We start from the raw sequence: 20,585 nt of genomic DNA on the forward strand, positions 1-20,585 counted from the left end.
AGGGCTGGATAGGAACTTACAGTGGGAGGGGGGAGGATCCAGTTGTCGTGGTCCATGTAGGTACCAATGACATTGATAGGACTAGGAAAGAGGTTCTTCATATGGAGCATGAGGATCTAGGCACTAAATTAAAAAGCAGAATCTCAAAGGTAATAATCTCGGCATTAACACCTGAGCCACGTGCAAATTGGCATAGGGTAAATGAGATTAGAGAGATGAATGCGTGGCTCAACGACTGGTGTGGGAGAAGTGGGTTCCGGTTCATGAGGCACTGGCACGAGTACTGGGGAAACTGGGGGTTGTACAGTTGGGACTGACTTCACCTGAACCATGCTGGGACCAGTGTTCTAATGAGCCGCAATAAAGCAGATGAATTGTCAGCTCCAATAGAAATTCATTTGTATGACAGTAAACTAGCGAGAAAAAAAACATTAAAACAGACTATACAAGCTTCTATAGCTATGTAAAAAGGAAATGATTAGCAAAAACAAATGTGCGTCCATTACAAGAGATGTCAGCTGAATTTATAATGGGGATAAGGAAATGGCAGAGAAACTAAACAAATACTTCGTGTCTGTCTTCACGGATGAAAATACTGAAAACCTCCCAGAAACAATGGAGAATCAAGGCACCAATGTAAACGAGGAACTGCAAGATATTAATATTAGTAAAATAAAAGTACGAGGGAATTTAATGGGACTCAAAGTAGATAAATCCCCTGGACCTGATGATCTACATCCCAGAGTGTTGAAAGAAGTGGCTACAGAGATAATAGATGCATCGGTGCCTCATCAGACCCCTTTCCTATCCTCAGTGGCGTGAAACAGGGCTGTGTTCTCACACCGACACTGTTTGGGATCTTCCTCTCACTGCTGCTCTCACATGCGTTCAAGTCTTCAGAAGAAGGAATTTTCCTCCACACAAGATCAAATGGCAGGTTGTTCAACCTTGCCCGTCTAAGAGCGAAGACCAAAGTACGGAAGGTCCTCATCAGGGAACTCCTCTTTGCTGACTATGCTGCATTAACATTTCACACTGACGAGTGTCTGCAGAGACTCATCGACAGGATTGCAGCTGCCTGCAACGAATTTGGCCTAATCATCAGCCTCAAGAAAATGAACATCATGGGACAGGACGTCAGAAATGCTCCATCCATCAATATCAGCGACCACGCTCTGGAAGTGGTTCAAGAGTTCACCTACCTAGGCTCAACTACCACCAGTAACCTGTCTCTCGATGCAGAAATCAACAAGCGCTTGGGAAAGGAATCCGCTGCTATGTCCAGACTGGCCAAGAGGGTGTGGGAAAATGGCGCACTGACACAGAACACAAAAGTCCGAGTGTTTCAAGCCTGTGTCCTCAGTACCTTGCTCAATGGCAGCGAAGCCTGGACAACGTATGTCAGCCAAGAGCGACGTCTCAACTCAATCCATCTTCGCTGCCTCCGGAGAATCCTTGGCATCAGGTGGCGGGACCGTACCTCCAACGCAGAAGTCCTCGACATGGCCAACATCCCCAGCATATACACCCTACTGAGCGGGCAGCACTTGAGATGGCTTGGCCATGTGAGCCGCATGGAAGATGGTAGGATCCCCAAGGATGCATTGTACAGCGAGCTTGTCACTGGTATCAGACCCACCGGCCGTCCGTGTCTCCGCTTTAAAGACATCAGCAAACATGACATGAAGTCCTGTGACATTGACCACAAGTTGTGGGAGTTAGTCGCCAGTGATCGCCAGAGCTGGCGGACAGCCATAAAGGCGGGGCTAAAGAGAGGCGAATTGAAGAGACTTAGCAGTTGACAGGAAAAAAAGACAGAAGCACAAGGAAAGAGCCAACTGTGTAACAGCCTCGACAACCAATTTTATCTGCAGCGCCTGTTGAAGAGTCCGTCAATGTAGAATTGGCCATTATGGCCACTCCAGGCGCTGCTTCACAAACCACTGACCACCTCTAGGCGCTTACTCATTGTCTCTCGAGACAAGGAGGCCAAAGAAGAAGAACCTTTCAAAATTCTACAGACTCTGGAATGGTCCCTGCAGATTGAAAGGTAGCAATTGTAACCCCACTATTTAAGAAAGGAGGGAGAGAGAAAACGGGGAACTACAGACCTGTTAGTCTGACATCAGTTGTCTGAAAAATGCTAGAATCTATAAATAAAGGATGAGATAACTGGATACTTACAAAATAATGGTAGGATTGGGCAGAGTCAACATGGATTTATGAAAGGGAAGTCATGTTTAACAAACCTGTTGGAATTGTTTGAGGATGTAACTAGCATAATAGATAAGGGATGTGGTATATTTAGATATTCAAAAAGCTTTTGATAAGGTCTCACACAAGAGGTTAGTAAACAAAATTCCAAAACATGGGATTGGGGGGAATATACTGGTATGGATTGAGAACTGGTTAATGGACAGAAAACAAAGAGTAGAAATAAATGGGACATTTTCAGGTTGGCAGGCTGTGACTAGTGGGGTACCGCAACGATCAGTGCTTGGGCCCCAGCTATTCACAATCAATATCAATGACTTAGATGTGGGGATTAAATGTAATATTTCCAAGTTTGCAGATGACACAAAACTAGGTGGAAGTGCGAGTTGTGAGGAGAATGCAAAGATGCATCAAGGGGATTTGGAGAGGCTAAGCAAGTGGACAAAAATTTGGCAGATGCAATACAATGTGGAGAAATGTGAGGTTATCCACTTTGGTAGGAAAAACAGAAATACAGAGGATTTCTTAAATGGTGAAAGGCTGGGAAGTATTGAACTTCAAAGGGACTTGGGTTTCCTTGTTCACAAATAACTGAAAGCTAACAGCAGGTACAGCAAGCTTTTAAGGTGGCAAATGGCATGTTGGCCTTTATTACAAGAGGATTTGAATATAGAAGTAAAGATATCTTGGTGCAATTATATAGAGTCTTGGTGAGGCCACACCAGGAGTATTGTGTGCAGATTCCTCCAGGCGCATATCCATTGTCTCTCGAGATAAGGAGGCCCAAAAGGAAGAAAGAAAAGAACCTAAGGAAAGATATACTTGCCATAGAGGGAGCAAAGTTTTACCAAACTAATTCCTGGGATGGAGGGATTGTCTGATGAGAAAAGATTAAACAGACTGGGCCTTGATTCCCTGGAGTTTAGAAGAATGAGTGGTGATCTCATTCAAACATAAAAAATTCTTACAGGGCTTGAACAGGGTAGATGCAGGAAGGATGAACAGCAGTAGCAGTGAGAATGCGAGCCAGGGGGCAGCTGGGAAGGTAAGTTTCACTATAAAGTACTTACCTAGCAATTCGGCAGCTTCTTTTTGAACAGCGGTAGCAGTGAGAGTGCGAGCCAGGGGGCAGCTGGGAAGGTAAGTTTCAGTATAAAGTACTTACCTAGCGATTCGGCAGCTTCGGCAGGGTGGGAAAAAAAAAACTGAAAAAGTGACGTCACAGGAAAGCTGTGACCTGATTGGCTGGTAGGGAATAAATACCGAATTTGAAAATAAAACTGATAAAAATTGATTAAAACACTAATTAACTAATTAATAAGTAGAGTAACTAAACCAGAGGGAGGAGATTACTGTATTTAGACAGCATTTAATATTTATTGTAGAAATCTAGCACCAGGGACCACATAGTGAAGTGTATCATAATTTAGTAAGGAATTAATAAATATTTATTTATTTTATATCAATGAACTAATTAGTGATAGAAATGACAGTTAGAGGGGTGAAGTGCTTCACCTGTGAGATGTGGGAAGTCTGTGACGCTTCCAGCGTTCCAGGCGACTACATCTGCAGCTCCTCACAGACCGCATGGATCGGTTGGAGCGGCAACTGGATGCACTTAGGAGCATGCAGGTGGCGGAAAGCGTCATAGACAGGAGTTTTAGAGAAGTGGTTACACCCAAAGTGCAGGCAGATAGATGGGTGACCGCTAGAAGGGGCAAGCAGTCAGTGCAGGAATCCCCTGTGGCTATCCCCCTCTCTAATAAGTATACCGTTTTGGATACTGTTGGGGGGGAATGGCCTATCAGGGGAAAACAGCAGCAGCCAGAGCAGTGGCACCACGGTTGGCACTGTTGTTCAGCAGGGAGGGACAAAGCGCAGAAGAGCAATAGTTATAGGGGACTCTATAGTCAGGGGCACAGATAGGCGCTTCTGTGGATGTGAAAGAGACTCCAGGAAGGTATGTTGCCTCTCTGGTGCCAGGGTCAAGGATGTCTCTGAACGGACAGAGGGCATTCTGAAGGGGGAGGGTGAACAGCCAGAAGTTGTGGTACACATCGGTACCAATGACATAGGCAGGAAGAGTGATGAGGTCCTGCCGGGGGACTTTAGGGAGTTAGGTAGTAATTTAAAAAACAGGACCTCTAGGGTTGTAATCTCTGGATTACTCCCTGTGCCACGTGCCAGTGAGGCTAGAAATAGGAAGATAGTGCAGCTAAACACGTGGCTGAGCAGCTGGTGTAAAAGGGAGGGTTTCAGATATCTGGACCATTGGGCTCTCTTCAGGGACAGATGCGACCTGTACAAGAAGGACGGGTTGCATCTAAACTGGAAGGGCACTAATATCCTGGCTGCAAGGTTTGCTAGCGTCACTCGGGAGGGTTTAAACTAGTGTGGCAGGGGGGTGGGAACCAGAGCAGTAAGACAGCAAGTGAAATAAATGAGGGGGAACGAGTAAATAAGGCCAGTAAGACTAAGAGGAAGAGCAGGCAGGGAGATGTTGCTGAGCACAGCTGGACTGGTGGTCTGAAGTGCATTTGTTTCAATGCGAGAAGTATAACAGGTAAGGCAGATGAACTTAGAGCTTGGATTAGTACTTGGAAATATGATGTTGTTGCTATTACAGAGACTTGGTTGAGGGAAGGGCAGGATTGGCAGCTAAATGCTCCAGGCTTTAGAAGCTTCAGGCGGGATAGAGGGGGATGTAAAAGGGGTGGGGGAGTTGCAGTACTGGTTAAGGAGAATATCACAGCTGTACTGCGGGAGGGCACCTCAGAGAGGTCATGCAGCGAGTCAATATGGGTGGAGCTCAGGAATAGGAAGGGTGCAGTCACGATGTTGGGGGTTTACTACAGGCCTCCCAACAGCCAGCGGGAGGCAGAGGAGCAGATATGTAGACAGATTTTGGAAAGATGTAAAGGTAACAGGGTTGTAGTGGTGGGTGATTTTAACTTCCCCAATATTGACTGGGACTCACACAGTGCTAGGGGCTTGGATGGGGCAGAATTTGTGAGGAGCATCCAGGAGGGCTTCTTGAAACAGTATGTAGATAGTCCAACTAGGGATGGGGCCATTCTGGACCTGGTATTGGGGAATGAGCCCGGCCAGGTGGTCGAAGTTTCAGTGGGGGAGCATTTCGGGAGCAGTGACCATAATTCCATAAGTTTTAAGGTACTTGTGGATAAGGATAAGAGTAGTCCTCGGGTGAAGGTGATAAATTGGGGGAAGGCTAATTATAACAATATTAGGCAGGAACTGAAGAATTTAGATTGGGGGCGGCTGTTTGAGGGTAAATCAACATCTGACATGTGGGAGTCTTTCAAACGTCAGCTGATTAGAATCCAGGACCAGCATGTTCCTGTGAGGAAGAAAGACAAGTTTGGCAAGTTTCGGGAAGCTTGGATAACACGGGATATTGTGAACCTAGTCAAAAAGAAAAAGGAAGCATTTGTAAGGGCTGGAAGGCTAGGAACAGATGAAGCACTTGAGGAATATAAAGACAGTAGGAAGGAACTTAAGCAAGGAGTTAGGAGGGCTAAAAGGGGTCATGAAAAGTCATTGGCAAACAGGATTAAGGAAAATCCCAAGGCTTTTTATACATATATAAAGAGCAAGAGGGTAACCAGGGAAAGGGTTGGCCCACTCAAGGGCAGAGATGGGAATCTATGCGTGGAGCCAGAGGACCGGGGACTGCTGGGTAGGGGAAAACTATCTATTTATTTGGGCAGTTTTAAAATCTTTGTCTTTTGCGAGGAGCAGCCTTGATAGAACGGGGTGCGGAGCGGACTTTCAGCTGAGCGGTCAATTTCAGTAAGTTACAAGTTAATCCCTTTTTTGTTTTGGAGGACCGGGGACTGCTGGGTAGGGGAAAACTATCTATTTATTTGGGCAGTTTTAAAATCTTTGTCTTTTGCGAGGAGCAGCCTTGATAGAACGGGGTGCGGAGCGGACTTTCAGCTGAGCGGTCAATTTCAGTAAGTTACAAGTTAATCCCTTTTTTGTTTCGGAGAACCGGGGACTGCTGGGTAGGGGAAAACTATCTATTTATTTGGGCAGTTTTAAAATCTTTGTCTTTTGCGAGGAGCAGCCTTGATAGAACGGGGTGCGGAGCGGACTTTCAGCTGAGCGGTCAATTTCAGTAAGTTACAAGTTAATCCCTTTTTTGTTTCGGAGGACCGGGGACTGCTGGGTAGGGGAAAACTATCTATTTATTTGGGCAGTTTTAAAATCTTTGTCTTTTGCGAGGAGCAGCCTTGATAGAACGGGGTGCGGAGCGGACTTTCAGCTGAGCGGTCAATTTCAGTAAGTTACAAGTTAATCCCTTTTTTGTTTCGGAGGACCGGGGACTGCTGGGTAGGGGAAAACTATTTATTTGGGCAGTGGCAGTACCCGAGACACTACACATGTAGTGTCTCCCACCCACCCTCCTCCTCTAACCAAAATAAAGGACTCTAGGGTGTTGATAAGGTAAGCTTTTTATTTAAAACTTCAGTCCGTCGGATTGCTAAGCGAACAAGTTTTGACTTTTTTTTTCGTTTGGTTTTTCAGTAGATTTATTGGGAATCTAGAATAGTGGGAATGGAGGTAAAGGCAGTTGTATGTTCCTCCTGCAGAATGTGGGAGGTAGGGGTCGCCAAGAGTGTCCCTGCTGACTGCATCTGCGGGAAGTGCACCCAACTCCAGCTCCTCGCAGACCGCGTTAGGGAACTGGAGCTGGAGCTGGATGAACTTCGGATCATTCGGGAGGCGGAGGGGATTATTGACAGGAGTTATAGGGAGGCAGTCACACCTCAGGTAAAAGAAGTAGGTAGATGGGTTACCGTCAGGGGAAGGAAAGGGAACCAGCAGGCAGTGCAGGGATCCCCTGTGGCCGTTTCCCTCAACAACAGGTATACCGTTTTGGATACTGTTGGGGGGGACGACTTACCAGGGGTAAGCAATGGGGTGCAGGTCTCTGGCACAGAGTCTGTCCCTGTTGCTCAGAAGGGAAAAGGGAAGAGGAGCAGAGCATTAGTCATTGGGGACTCCATAGTTAGGGGAACAGATAGGAGGTTCTGTGGGAACGAGAGAGACTCACGGTTGGTGTGTTGCCTCCCAGGTGCCAGGGTACGTGATGTCTCCGATCGTGTTTTTGGGATCCTTAAGGGGGAGGGGGAGCACCCCCAAGTCGTGGTCCACATAGGCACCAACGACATAGGTAGGAAGAGAGATGGGGATTTAAGGCAGAAATTCAGGGAGCTAGGGTGGAAGCTTAGAGCGAGAACAACCAGAGTTGTTATCTCTGGGTTGTTGCCTGTGCCACGTGCTAGCGAAGAGAGGAATAGGGAGAGAGAGGAGTTGAACACGTGGCTGCAGGGATGGTGTAGGAGGGAGGGTTTTGGTTTCCTGGATAATTGGGGCTCTTTCTGGGGTAGGTGGGACCTCTACAAACAGGATGGTCTTCACCTGAACCAGAGGGGTACCAATATCCTGGGGGGGAGATTTGTTAGTGCTCTTCGGGGGGGTTTAAACTAAATCAGCAGGGGAATGGGAACCTAAATTGCAGTGCCAGTGTACAGGCTGTTGAGAGTAGTGAGGTAGGGGATAAGGTTACAGGGACACAAGAGGGCACTGGCAAGCAAGAACTTGGTTTAAAGTGTGTCTACTTCAACGCCAGGAGCATCCGGAATAAGGCGGGTGAGCTTGCAGCATGGGTTGGTACCTGGGATCCTGATGTTGTGGCCATTTCGGAGACATGGGTAGAGCAGGGGCAGGAATGGATGTTGCAGGTTCCGGGATTTAGATGTTTCAGAAAGAACAGAGAAGAGGGTAAAAGAGGGGGGGGTGTGGCATTGTTAATCAAGGAAAGTATTACAGCGGCAGAAAGGACGTTTGAGGACTCGTCTACTGAGGTAGTCTGGGCCGAGGTTAGAAACAGGAGAGGAGAGGTCACCCTGTTGGGAGTTTTCTATAGACCTCCGAATAGTTCCAGAGATGTAGAGGAAAGGATAGCGAAGATGATTCTCGACAGGAGCGAGAGTAACAGGGTAGTGGTTATGGGGGACTTTAACTTTCCAAATATTGACTGGAAATACTATAGTTCGAGTACTTTAGATGGGTCTGTTTTTGTCCAGTGTGTGCAGGAGGGTTTTCTGACACAGTATGTGGACAGGCCAACCAGGGGCGATGCCACATTGGATTTGGTACTGGGTAATGAACCCGGCCAGGTGTTTGATTTAGATGTAGGTGAGCACTTTGGCGATAGTGATCACAATTCGGTTAGGTTTACCTTAGCGATGGGCAGGGACAGGTATATACCGCAGGGCAAGAATTATAGCTGGGGGAAAGGAAATTATGACGCGATTAGGCAAGATTTAGGATGTGTAGGATGGGGAAGGAAACTGCAGGGGATGGGCACAAACGAAATGTGGAGCTTATTCAAGGAGCAGCTAATGCGTGTCCTTGATAAGTGTGTACCTGTCAGGCAGGGAGGAAGTTGTCGAGCAAGGGAGCCGTGGTTTACTCAAGAAGTTGAAGCGCTTGTCAAGAGGAAGAGGGCGGCTTATGTTAGGATGAGACGTGAAGGCTCAGTTAGGGCGCTTGAGAGTTACAAGCTAGCCAGGAAGGATCTAAAGGGAGGGCTAAGAAGAGCAAGGAGAGGACACGAGAAGTCATTGGCGGATAGGATCAAAGAAAACCCTAAGGCTTTCTATAGGTATATCAGGAATAAACGAATGATAAGAGTTAGAACAGGGCCAATCAAGGATAGTAGTGGGAAGTTGTGTGCGGAATCAGAGGAGATAGGGGAAGCGTTAAATGAATATTTTTCGTCAGTATTTACAGTAGAGAAAGAAAATGTTGCCGAGGAGATTACTGAGATACAGCCTACTAGGCTAGATGGGATTGAGATTCACAAGGAGGAGGTGTTAGCAATTTTGGAAAGAGTGAAAATAGATAAGTCCCCTGGGCCAGATGGGATTTATCCTAGGATTCTCTGGGAAGCCAGGGAGGAGATTGCAGAGCCGTTGTTGTTGATCTTTAAGTCGTCATTGTCGACAGGAGTAGTGCCGGAGGACTGGAGGATAGCAAATGTTGTCCCCTTGTTCAAGAAGGGGAGTAGAGACAGCCCTGGTAATTATAGACCTGTGAGCCTTACTTCGGTTGTGGGTAAAATGTTGGAAAAGGTTATAAGAGACAGGATTTATAATCATCTTGAAAAGAATAAGTTCATTTGCGATAGTCAGCACGGTTTTGTGAAAGGTAGGTCGTGCCTCACAAACCTTATTGAGTTTTTCGAGAAGGTGACCAAATAGGTGGATGAGGGTAAAGCCGTGGATGTGGTGTATATGGATTTCAGTAAGGCGTTTGATAAGGTTCCCCACGGTAGGCTATTGCAGAAAATACGCAAGTATGGGGTTGAAGGTGATTTAGAGCTTTGGATCAGAAATTGGCTAGCTGAAAGAAGACAGAGGGTGGTGGTTGATGGCAAATGTTCATCCTGGAGTTTAGTTACTAGTGGTGTACCGCAAGGTTCTGTTTTGGGGCCACTGCTGTTTGTCATTTTTATAAACGACCTGGATGAGGGTGTAGAAGGGTGGGTTAGTAAATTTGCGGATGACACGAAGGTCGGTGGAGTTGTGGATAGTGTCGAAGGGTGTTGTAGGGTACAGAGGGACATAGATAGGCTGCAGAGCTGGGCTGAGAGATGGCAAATGGAGTTTAATGCGGAGAAGTGTGAGGTGATTCACTTTGGAAGGAGTAACAGCAATGCAGAGTACTGGGCTAATGGGAAGATTCTTGGTAGTGTAGATGAGCAGAGAGATCTTGGTATCCAGGTACATAAATCCATGAAAGTTGCTACCCAGGTTAATAGGGCTGTTAAGAAGGCATATGGTGTGTTAGCCTTTATTAGTAGGGGGATCGAGTTTCAGAGCCACGGGGTCATGATGCAGCTGTACAAAACTCTGGTGAGGCCGCACCTGGAGTATTGCGTGCAGTTCTGGTCACCGCATTATAGGAAGGATGTCGAAGCTTTGGAAAGGGTGCAGAGGAGATTTACTAGGATGTTGCCTGGTATGGAAGGAAGGTCTTACGAGGAAAGGCTGAGGGACTTGGGGTTGTTTTCGTTAGAGAGAAGGAGGAGGAGAGGTGACTTAATAGAGACATACAAGATAATCAGAGGGTTAGATAGGGTGGATAGTGAGAGTCTTTTTCCTCGGATGAGGATGGCAAACACGAGGGGACATAGCTTTAAGTTGAGGGGTGAAAGATATAGGACAGATGTCAGAGGTAGTTTCTTTACGCAGAGAGTAGTAGGGGCGTGGAACGCCCTGCCTGCAACAGTAGTAGACTCGCCAACTTTAAGGGCATTTAAGTGGTCAGTGGATAGACATATGGATGTAAATGGAATAGTGTAGGTCAGATGATCGGCGCAACATCGAGGGCCGAAGGGCCTGTACTGCGCTGTAATATTCTAATTCTAATTCTAATTCTAAAAAAAATGGGCGAGGTGCTAAATGAGTACTTTGCATCAGTATTCACCAAGGAGAAGGACTTGGTGGATGATGAGCCTAGGGAAGGGAGTGCAGATAGTCTCAGTCATCTCATTATCAAAAAGGAGGAGGTGTTGGGTGGCTTGCAAAGCATTAAGGTAGATAAGTCCCCAGGGCCTGATGGGATCTACCCTAGAATACTGAGGGAGGCAAGGGAAGAAATTGCTGGGGCCTTGACAGAAATCTTTGCATCCTCATTGGCTACAGGTGAGATCCCAGAGGACTGGAGAATAGCCAATGTTGTTCCTTTGTTTAAGAAGGGTGGCAAGGATAATCCAGGAAATTATAGGCCGGTGAGCCTTACGTCAGTGGTAGGGAAACTATTAGAGAGGATTCTTCGGGACAGGATTTACTCCCATTTGGAAACAAACGAACTTATTAGCGAGAGACAGCATGGTTTTGTGAAGGAGAGGACGTGTCTTACTAATTTGATTGAGTTTTTTGAGGAAGTGAGGAAGATGATTGATGAGGGAAGGGCGGTGGATGTTGTCTATTTGGACTTTAGTAAAGCCTTTGACAAGGTCCCTCATGGCAGACTGGTGCAAAAGGTGAAGTCACACGGGATCAGAGGTGAGCTGGCAAGATGGATACAGAACTGGCTCGGTCACAGAAGACAGAGGGTAACAGTGGATGGGTGTTTTTCTGAATGGAGGGATGTGACTAGTGGCGTTGCGCAGGGATCAGTGCTGGGACCTTTGTTGTTTGTAGTATATATAAATGTTTTGGAGGAAAATGTAGCTGGTCTGATTAGTAAGTTTGCGGACGACACAAAGGTTGGTGGAGTTGCGGATAATGATGAGGATTGTCAGAGGATACAGCAGGATATAGATCGGTTGGAGACTTGGGCGGAGAAATGGCAGATGGAGTTTAATCCGGACAAATGTGAGGTAATGCATTTTGGAAGGGCTAATGCAGGTGGGAGGTATCCAGTAAATGGCAGAACCCTTAGGAGTATTGACAGGCAGAGAGATCTGGGCGTACAGGTCCACAGGTCACTAAAAGTGGCAACGCAGGTTGATAAGGTGGTCAAGAAGGCATACGGCATGCTTGCCTTCATCGGTCAGGGCATAGAGTATAAAAATTGGCAAGTCATGTTGCAGCTGTACAGAACTTTAGTTAGACCACACTTAGAATATTGCGTGCAATTCTGGTCACCACACTACCAGAGAGACGTGGAGGCTTTGGAGAGGGTACAGAGGAGGTTTACCAGGATGTTGCCTGGTCTGGAGGGCATTAGCTATGAGGAGAGGTTGGAAAAACTCGGATTGTTTTCACTGGAACGACGGAGGCGGAGGGGCGACATGATAGAGGTTTACAAAGTTATGAGCGGCATGGACAGAGTGGATAGTCAGAAGCTTTTTCCTCAGGTGGAAGAGAAAGTTACTAGGGGACATAGGTTTAAGGTGCGAGGGGCAAAGTTTAGAGGGGATGTGCGAGGCAAGTTTTTTTTACACAGAGGGTGGTGAGTGCCTGGAACTTGCTGCTGGGGGAGGTGGTGGAAGCAGATACGATAGCGACGTTTAAGAGACATCTTGACAAATATATGAATAGGAATGGAATAGAGGGATATGGGCCCTGGAAGTGCAGAAGGTGTTAGTTTCAGCAGGCATCAAGATCGGCGCAGGCTTGGAGGGCCGAATGGCCTGTTCCTGTGCTGTACTGTTCTTTGATGCTTCCCTTGGCTGGGGAGTCCAGAACCTAGGGACAGTCTCAGAATAAGGGGCAGGCCATTTAGGACTGAAATGAAGAGGAATTTCTTCACACAGATGGCAGTGAATCTTTGGAATTCTCTGCCTTAGAGGGCTGTGGAGGCTCAGTCGTTGAGTATGTTCAAGACTGAGATCGATAGATTTCCACATATTAAAAACATCAAGGGTTACAGGGATAGTGCAGGAAAATGGTGTTGAAGCAGATGATCAGCCATGATCTCACTGAATGGCAGACAGGCTCGAGGGGCTGAATGGCCTACTCCTGCTCCTATTTCTTACATTCTTATGTTATGTTCTTATGCTCTTATCTGAAATTTACAGTCAGGACCAACCTAGGTCAAATAATTGGAACACAACTTACATTTATATAGCGTCTTTAATGTAGAAAACAAGCCTAAGGTGCTTCACAGAAGCATAATTAAATAAAAACAGGCACCAAGCCAAAGGAGGAAATATTAAGAGGGAAAACTAAAATCTTGGTTAAATAGGTGGGTTTTAAGGAGGGTTGCAAAAGGACCTGAGGGAGATGGAGAGAAAGAGGTTCAGGGAGGGAATTCCAGAATGTAGGGCCTAGGTAGCTGAAGAAAAAGCCGGCAATGGTAGGGTGAAGGGAGTGGGAAAAACACATGAGGCCAGGCTTGGAGAAATGCAGGATGCTCAGAGGATTGTCGGACTGGAGGATTTTACAAAAATAGATATGCGTGAGTCCATGAATGGATTTAAACATGAAGATGAAAATTTTAATTTTAAGGTGTTCAGGGTCTGAGAGCCAACATAAATCAGTCAGTGATGGGTGAGCATAACTTTATGCGGACTAGCATAAAGGCAGCAGAGTTTTGGATGAGCTGAAGTTTATGGAGGATGAAAGAAGGGAGGCTGACCATGAGAACTTAAGAATTTTTGGATTGGACACCAAGATTGCAAATAGACTGGTTCAACCTGAGACAGTGACCAGGAAGGAGGATAAAAACCAGTGGTGAGGGTACACAACTTGTCACATGAACTAGCATGCTTGATGCATGCTAAACATGCAAAGCATTAGTCTGATGCACAGATTCCCCAGAATTATACCAGGGCTAAAAGATTTAAATTAGGTCGTCAGGTTGCAGAGCTTGGGTTGTATTCCCTTAAGTTCAGAAATTTGAGAAGTGATCTAATTAAAGTCTTTAAAGTGATAGAGGAATTCAATAGGTTAGATACAGCTGTTTCCTCTGCCAGAGGAATGCAGAAGAAGGGGGCCCAAACTTAAACTCAAAGCTAGGCATTTTAGGAGTGAAATTAGGAAGTGCTTATTCACACAAAGGATATTGAAAATCTTGAACTCTCTTCCCCAAAAGGCTATGAATGCTGGGTCAATTGATATTTTCAAGAACAAGTGATAGATTTTTGTAACATAAGGGTATTGAGGGATATGAAGCAAAGGCAGGTAAATGGAGTTGAGGTACAGATAAGACATGATCAAATAGAATGGACTCAAGAGGCTGAATAGCCTACTCTTGTTCCTATGTTGCAGGAAAGATGAGCACAAGTTTGGGAGGCAACAACACATTCAAGGACTTTGGAAAGGAAAGGCACATAGGAGTAGGGCAGTAGTCTGTGAAGACAAATAAGCCCAGGTGTGGATTCTTTGAGGAGGAATGTAATGCCAACAGTTTTGAAAGTGAGGTGGACAGCGTATGAGGGGAAGGAACTATTTACAACATCAGCTAGCATGGGGACCTGAAAGGAAAGTTGGGTGGCCAGCATTTTAGTGCAAATGGGGTCAAGGTAGCAGGAAATGGGTCACATGAACAAGATGAACTCAGAGAATGAGGGGAGATAGGAGAGAAAGTAGAGAACAACACAGGAAAGAGTAGACTCATCCTGATCCACAAATGCTTGCATTCATACCTGACTAATAGGATTTTGATCAAAATATTCTTCTACAAAGTATTCCAGCAACTGCAAAAAGATAAAAGGGAAAAAAAATGATTTAGAAGTTCAAAAGCAAAATACTGTGGATGCTGGAAATCTGAAATAAGAGAAAACGCTGGAAATACTCAGCAGGTCAGGCAGCACCTGAGAAGAGAGAAAGAGTTAATGTTTGGCCAGTTCTGATGAAAGGTCACAAGCTGAAATGCTAACTCTGTTTGCCTCTCCACAGATGCTGCCTGACCGGTTAAGTATTTCCAGCATTTTCTGTTTTTATTTCTGATTTAGAAGTTTGCTTGGCAAAAATAATATAAAGCAAATTGTATGCACAAAGCACATGCCAAAAAAAACCCTCATGTTTATCAATAGCAATGTTGCACAGCCTTGCTGCAAGCTTCTAATAGTGGCATGAAAACTGGTTATGTTGACAAATATAGGAAAGGACATCTGGCTCCAGATTTAAATGGGCTTTTTCTACTCCAAACAGAACATTTTAACCAGGCCAAGCCCCCCTAATATCATGTAGCAGAACAATACAGACTAGAAATCTCTAGTTCCTTTTCTGGTCTGTGCTATCTAGTGCATTTGTCAAGATTATTAGGAAGCCAGGACCAGGCTCAGCTGTGATGCTCTTTTATTGTGAAAGAGCTTGATAACAATCACCATGACAAATAGTCATTTGCGCAAGGCATTCTTCTTCTGTAGAATTATATCTGAGCAGGAGTACCTGCAGAAATACAGGGAAGGGACTAGGAAACAGTGACACACCCTGAATTCAGCCCCCAATTCAGACCTCCTAGCCCTAGAAGGGTGTAATGTCTATATTTCACCCCCTCTCTTTCCCAAATGAACAAACAGTTTCATGAAAATAAACTGCAGCTCCCCTAGTAAGTAGGTGCATCCTGTGATGTGGTATTCAACCACACAGAGCAGGTGATCTCAAGTTTGGCCCAAGTGCATGCTGAGTTAGTTAATCTCAGGTAAGGGAGTGGTGAAGGTGCCACAACTGATCCAGCATAATGGGCTTAGTGGGAGAAAGGGAGAGTTAATTATCTAGAATTTGTATTCCTCATCAGTAAACAATTACCTGTGTTGGAAAATGCAGAGTGGATGTCAGCAGAAACGGATGATTGAGCTCAGCTGCAATGCCCTCTTTACACCCCAACAATCCTGTTTACTCTCATGGTCTGACCTCAAACATTGGTTATCAACAGCCATGGAATTATATCCCAACATGAGTGAGAAAATTAGGAAAGTTTTTGAAAAGCAGAAATTGCAATGCTTTTAATTAAGATTCCATTCCTCCCCCACCCAGAAAAAGATCCATGATGTCTGGCAAACATTCAGTTAAGGTTTGAGTAACCCAAGTAATTTGTTTCCAACTACTAGACAAATTCTGTTTCTGCACTGGCCAGCCTATAATTTTCTTCCTATTTATTATTATAGACCGACATCTGTGGGGTGGCAAGAGCTGAAGCAGAAAATCAAAGCCATTAACTTTATCTCTTTCCCATTTTCTTAACCTAACTAAATCTTTCCCATTGCTCTGGTGTAAACCTTGTCAATATTCCAATTAATTCATCAGGATAAGTAATACAAAAAGAGGTGGGGAGGTGGCGGTGGGGGTTAGTGCAGGAAGTCAGGCAAATGTAAGGCTCAAAAGTAGTAATCTTTATAATATGTATTTTCAATTACAAATCAGAGAACCTTTCATACTTAAATTAAAAATTACAATATTGAAAGATGAAAAAGTTACAATATTGAGGGATCCTCCAGTGTGCTATTAAAATAAGCGACGAATATGAAATACAAATTTTAAAAATCAGAAGTCCAGCAAATGTAACTCTTTTACTTTACCTTTAATGTTGAGGTAAGTCGGTTTGGTTTCAAATCTTGATCTTCCATTGATCTTGACATGTCTAATATCACATACAAATGCCGCATCTATACATTGGAAGATCAATATAAAGGAAATCATCTTGCAGAATATCTTACAACAATAACACCAATTTGTATTTATTTAGTGTCTTTAGTGTCGTAAAATGTCCCAAGGTGCTTCACAGGAGCCTTGTCAAACAAAATTTGACACCAAGCCACATAGGAGATATTAGGACTGGTGACCAAAGAGGTAGGTTTTAAGGAGCATCTTAAAAGGTGGAGAAAGAAGCACAGAGGTTTAGGTGGGGAATTCCAAGGTCTTAACAGCTGAAGGCATGGCCACCAATGGTGGAGTGATTAAAATTTGGGATGCTCAAGAGGGCAGAATTGTGAGAGTGCAGATATCTTGGAGGGTTCATATGATCATGAGCAATAGGAGCAGGAGTAGATCATTCGGCCCCTCACGCCTGCTTCTCCATTCAAACAAACCATGGCTGATCTGATTGTGGCCTTAACTCCACTTTCCTGCTGGCCCCCCATAACTCACTTGTAGATCAAAAATCTGTGTAACTCAGCCTTGAATATATTCAACGACTCAGCCTCCACTGCTCTCTGGGGAGAATTCCGAAGATTAACGACCCTCAGAGAAGAAATTCCTCCGCATCTCCATGTTAAATAGGAGACCCCTATTTTTAAACTGTTCTCCTAGCTGTAGAGCTGCATAAGATTACAGAGATAGGGAGGAGGAGAGAGAGGGGGAAAAGAGGCCATGAAGGGACTTGAAAACAGGGACAAGAATTTTAAAATCAAGGCCTCATTTAATCAGGAGCCAATGTAGGTCAGTGAGTACAGGGATGATGGATGAACAGGACTTGGTGCAAGTTAGGACACGAGCAGCAGAGTTTTGGATGATCTCTACCTGAAGGGTAGAACATGGGAGGCTGGCCCAAAGTGCACTACAAGAGTCAAGTTTAGAGGTAACAAAGGCATGAAACAAAGCTTTCAGCAAGCAGATGAGCTGAGGCAGGGACGGATTTGGACAATTTTTTTATTCTTTCATGGGATGCGAGGGTCACTGACAAAGCCAGCATTTGTTGCATATCCCTAATTGCCCTTGAGAAGGTGGTGATGAGCTGCCTTCTTGAACCGCCGGAGTTCATGTGGTGTAGGTACACCCACAGTGCTGTTAGGAAGGGCGTTCCAGGTATTTGACCCAGTGACAGTTGAGGAACGGCAATGTAGTTCCAAGTCAGGATTATGTGTGGCTTGGAGGGGAAATTGTAGGTGTTCCCATGCATCTGCTGCCCTTGTTCTTCTAGGTGATAGAGGTTGTGGGTTTGGAAGGTGCTGGCGACGGAGGTTTGGCAAGTTGCTGCAGTGCATCTTGTATATGGTACACAATGCTGCCACTGTGCTGGTGGCGGAGGGAGTGAATATTTAAGGTGGTGGATGGGATGCCAATCAAGTGGGCTGCTTTGTCCTGGATGGTGTAGAGCTGCTTGAGTGTTGTTGGCATTGCACTCATCCAAGCAAATGGAGAGTATTCCATCAAACTCCTGAATTGTGCCTTGTAGGTGGTAGACAGACATTGGGGAGTCAGGAGATGATTTACTCAGCATTTGTACTTGTACAATAGGCAAACTGCATCTAGTTTAATAAAATCCAGTTTTTCAGAAAAAAATTGATGACCGTCTACTTAATCGTTTTTTGGCGAGTGCAACAAGTTAGACAGCACACATAAAATACTTACCATTCCAAGTCTAACTTGTCCATGCTGTTCAAAGACTCTACAAGGAAGAAAGCAGCAGCAGAATTACTTAAAGGGAAACTACACAAAATTAAAGTCAGGATCTTCCAGTGGCACACTGAATAAACAGACCCATTTTAAAATGATCAATTGCTTCATGGGTAGCATGTACAGAAAAAAAAAGACTCTGGTTGGAGTATCAGCGAAGAGGAAGATTTTGGGAGATTCAAATTTCACAGCACAGAATGCATCCGTTGTGCCTCCACAACTGTCCAAAAGAGCTATCCACATGTATATATGTATGGTTATTAAATTTGCTGATGACACAAAGGCAGGTAGGAGAGTAAGTTGTGAAGAGGAGTCTGCAAAAGGATATAGATAGGTTAAGTGAGTGGGCAAAGATTTGGCAGATGGAGTATAATGTGGGAAAGTGTGAACTTGTCCACTTTGATTGGAAAAATAGAAAAGCAACGTATTATTTAAATGGAGAGAGACTGCAGAACTCGATGCAGAGGGATCTGGGTGTCCTAGTACACCAAACACAAAAATTTAGTATGCAGGTACAGCAAGTGATTAAGGCGGCAAATGTAATGTTGTTGTTTATGGCAAGGGGAATGGAATGTAAAAGTAGAGATGTTTTGCTTCAGTTGTACAGGGCACTGGTGAGACCACATCTAGAGTATTGTGTACAGTTTTGATCTCCTTACTTAATAGATATAACTGCATTGGAAGCAGTTCAGAGAAGGTTCACTCGACTGATTTTTGGGATAAAAGGGTTATCTTATGAGGAAAGGTTGGACAGGTTGGATCTGTATTCACTGGAGTTTAGAAGGATGAGCAGCTGGTGTAGAAGGGAGGGTTTCAGATATCTGGACCATTGGGCTCTCTTCAGGGACAGATGGGATCTGTACAAGAAGGACTGGTTGCATCTAAACTGGAAGGGCACTAACATCCTGGCTGCAAGGTTTGCTAGCGTCACTCGGGAGGGTTTAAACTAGTGTGGCAGGGGGGGTGGGAACCAGAGCAGTAGGACAGCTAGTGAAGTAAATGAGGAGGACATAGTAAATAAGGCCAGTAGGACTAAGAGGAAGAGCAGGCAGGGAGATGTTGCTGAGCACAGCAGTTCTTGTGGTCTGCAGTGCATTTGTTTCAATGCGAGAAATAGAACAGGTAAGGCAGATGAACTTAGAGCTTGGATTAGTACTTGGAAATATGATGTTGTTGCTATTACAGAGACATGGTTGAGGGAAGGGCAGGATTGGCAGCTAAATGCTCCAGGCATTAGAAGCTTCAGGCGGGATAGAGGGGGATGTAAAAGGGGTGGGGGAGTTGCATTACTGGTTAAGGAGAATATCACAGCTGTACTGCGGGAGAGCACCTCAGAGAGGTCATGCAGCGAGTCAATATGGGTGGGGCTCAGGAATAGGAAGGGTGCAGTCACGATGTTGGGGGTTTACTACAGGCCTCCCAACAGCCAGCGGGAGGTAGAGGAGCAGATATGTAGACAGATTTTGGAAAGATGTAAAGGTAACAGGGTTGTAGTGGTGGGTGATTTTAACTTCCCCAATATTGACTGGGACTCACTTAGTGCTAGGGGCTTGGATGGGGCAGAATTTGTGAGGAGCATCCAGGAGGGCTTCTTGAAACAGTATGTAGATAGTCCAACTAGGGATGGGGCCATTCTGGACCTGGTATTGGGGAATGAGCCCGGCCAGGTGGTTGAAGTTTCAGTGGGGGAGCATTTCGGGAGCAGTGACCATAATTCCATAAGTTTTAAGGTACTTGTGGATAAGGATAAGAGTAGTCCTCGGGTGAAGGTGATAAATTGGGGGAAGGCTAATTATAACAATATTAGGCAGGAACTGAAGAATTTAGATTGGGGGCAGCTGTTTGAGGGTAAATCAACATCTGACATGTGGGAGTCTTTCAAATGTCAGCTGATTAGAATCCAGGGCCAGCATGTTCCTGTGAGGAAGAAAGACAAGTTAGGCAAGTTTCGGGAAGCTTGGATAACACGGGATATTGTGAGCCTAGTCAAAAAGAAAAAGGAAGCATTTGTAAGGGCTGGAAGGCTAGGAACAGGTGAAGCACTTGAGGAATATAAAGACAGTAGGAAGGAACTTAAGCAAGGAGTTAGGAGGGCTAAAAGGGGTCCTGAAAAGTCATTGGCAAACAGGATTAAGGAAAATCCCAAGGCTTTTTATACATATATAAAGAGCAAGAGGGTAACCAGGGAAAGGGTTGGCCCACTCAAGGACAGAGATGGGAATCTATGCGTGGAGCCAGAGGAAATGGGTGAGGTGCTAAATGAGTACTTTGCATCAGTATTCACTAAGGAGAAGGACTTGGTGGATGATGAGCCTAGGGAAGGGAGTGCAGATAGTCTCAGTCATCTCATTATCAAAAAGGAGGAGGTGTTGGGTGGCTTGCAAAGCATTAAGGTAGATAAGTCCCCAGGGCCTGATGGGATCTACCCCAGAATACTGAGGGAGGCAAGGGAAGAAATTGCTGGGGCCTTGACAGAAATCTTTGCATCCTCATTGGCTACAGGTGAGGTTTTAGAGGACTGGAGAATAGCCAATGTTGTTCCTTTGT

General features: G+C 45.1%; 1 protein-coding gene across 5 annotated transcripts in view; it reads right to left on the minus strand.

Moving 5' to 3' along the window:
- The window catches only part of gtf2h2 (general transcription factor IIH, polypeptide 2), a 56,183-nt gene that overhangs the window by 29,557 nt on the left and 6,041 nt on the right, over positions 1-20,585 (minus strand). For 4 of the 5 annotated variants that reach the window (XM_068029572.1, XM_068029574.1, XM_068029573.1 and 1 more), the window contains exons 4-6: positions 17,994-18,030; positions 16,223-16,309; positions 14,345-14,395 (exon numbers count right to left, since the gene is read on the minus strand). In XM_068029572.1, the coding sequence (XP_067885673.1) occupies positions 14,345-14,395; positions 16,223-16,309; positions 17,994-18,030 (175 nt within the window). The remainder of the gene's footprint in view (positions 1-14,344; positions 14,396-16,222; positions 16,310-17,993; positions 18,031-20,585) is intronic. The other variant, XM_068029575.1, reaches the window with a different exon arrangement.

This window comes from Heterodontus francisci, chromosome 4, assembly GCF_036365525.1.
Source record: "Heterodontus francisci isolate sHetFra1 chromosome 4, sHetFra1.hap1, whole genome shotgun sequence".
NCBI lineage: Eukaryota > Metazoa > Chordata > Chondrichthyes > Heterodontiformes > Heterodontidae > Heterodontus > Heterodontus francisci.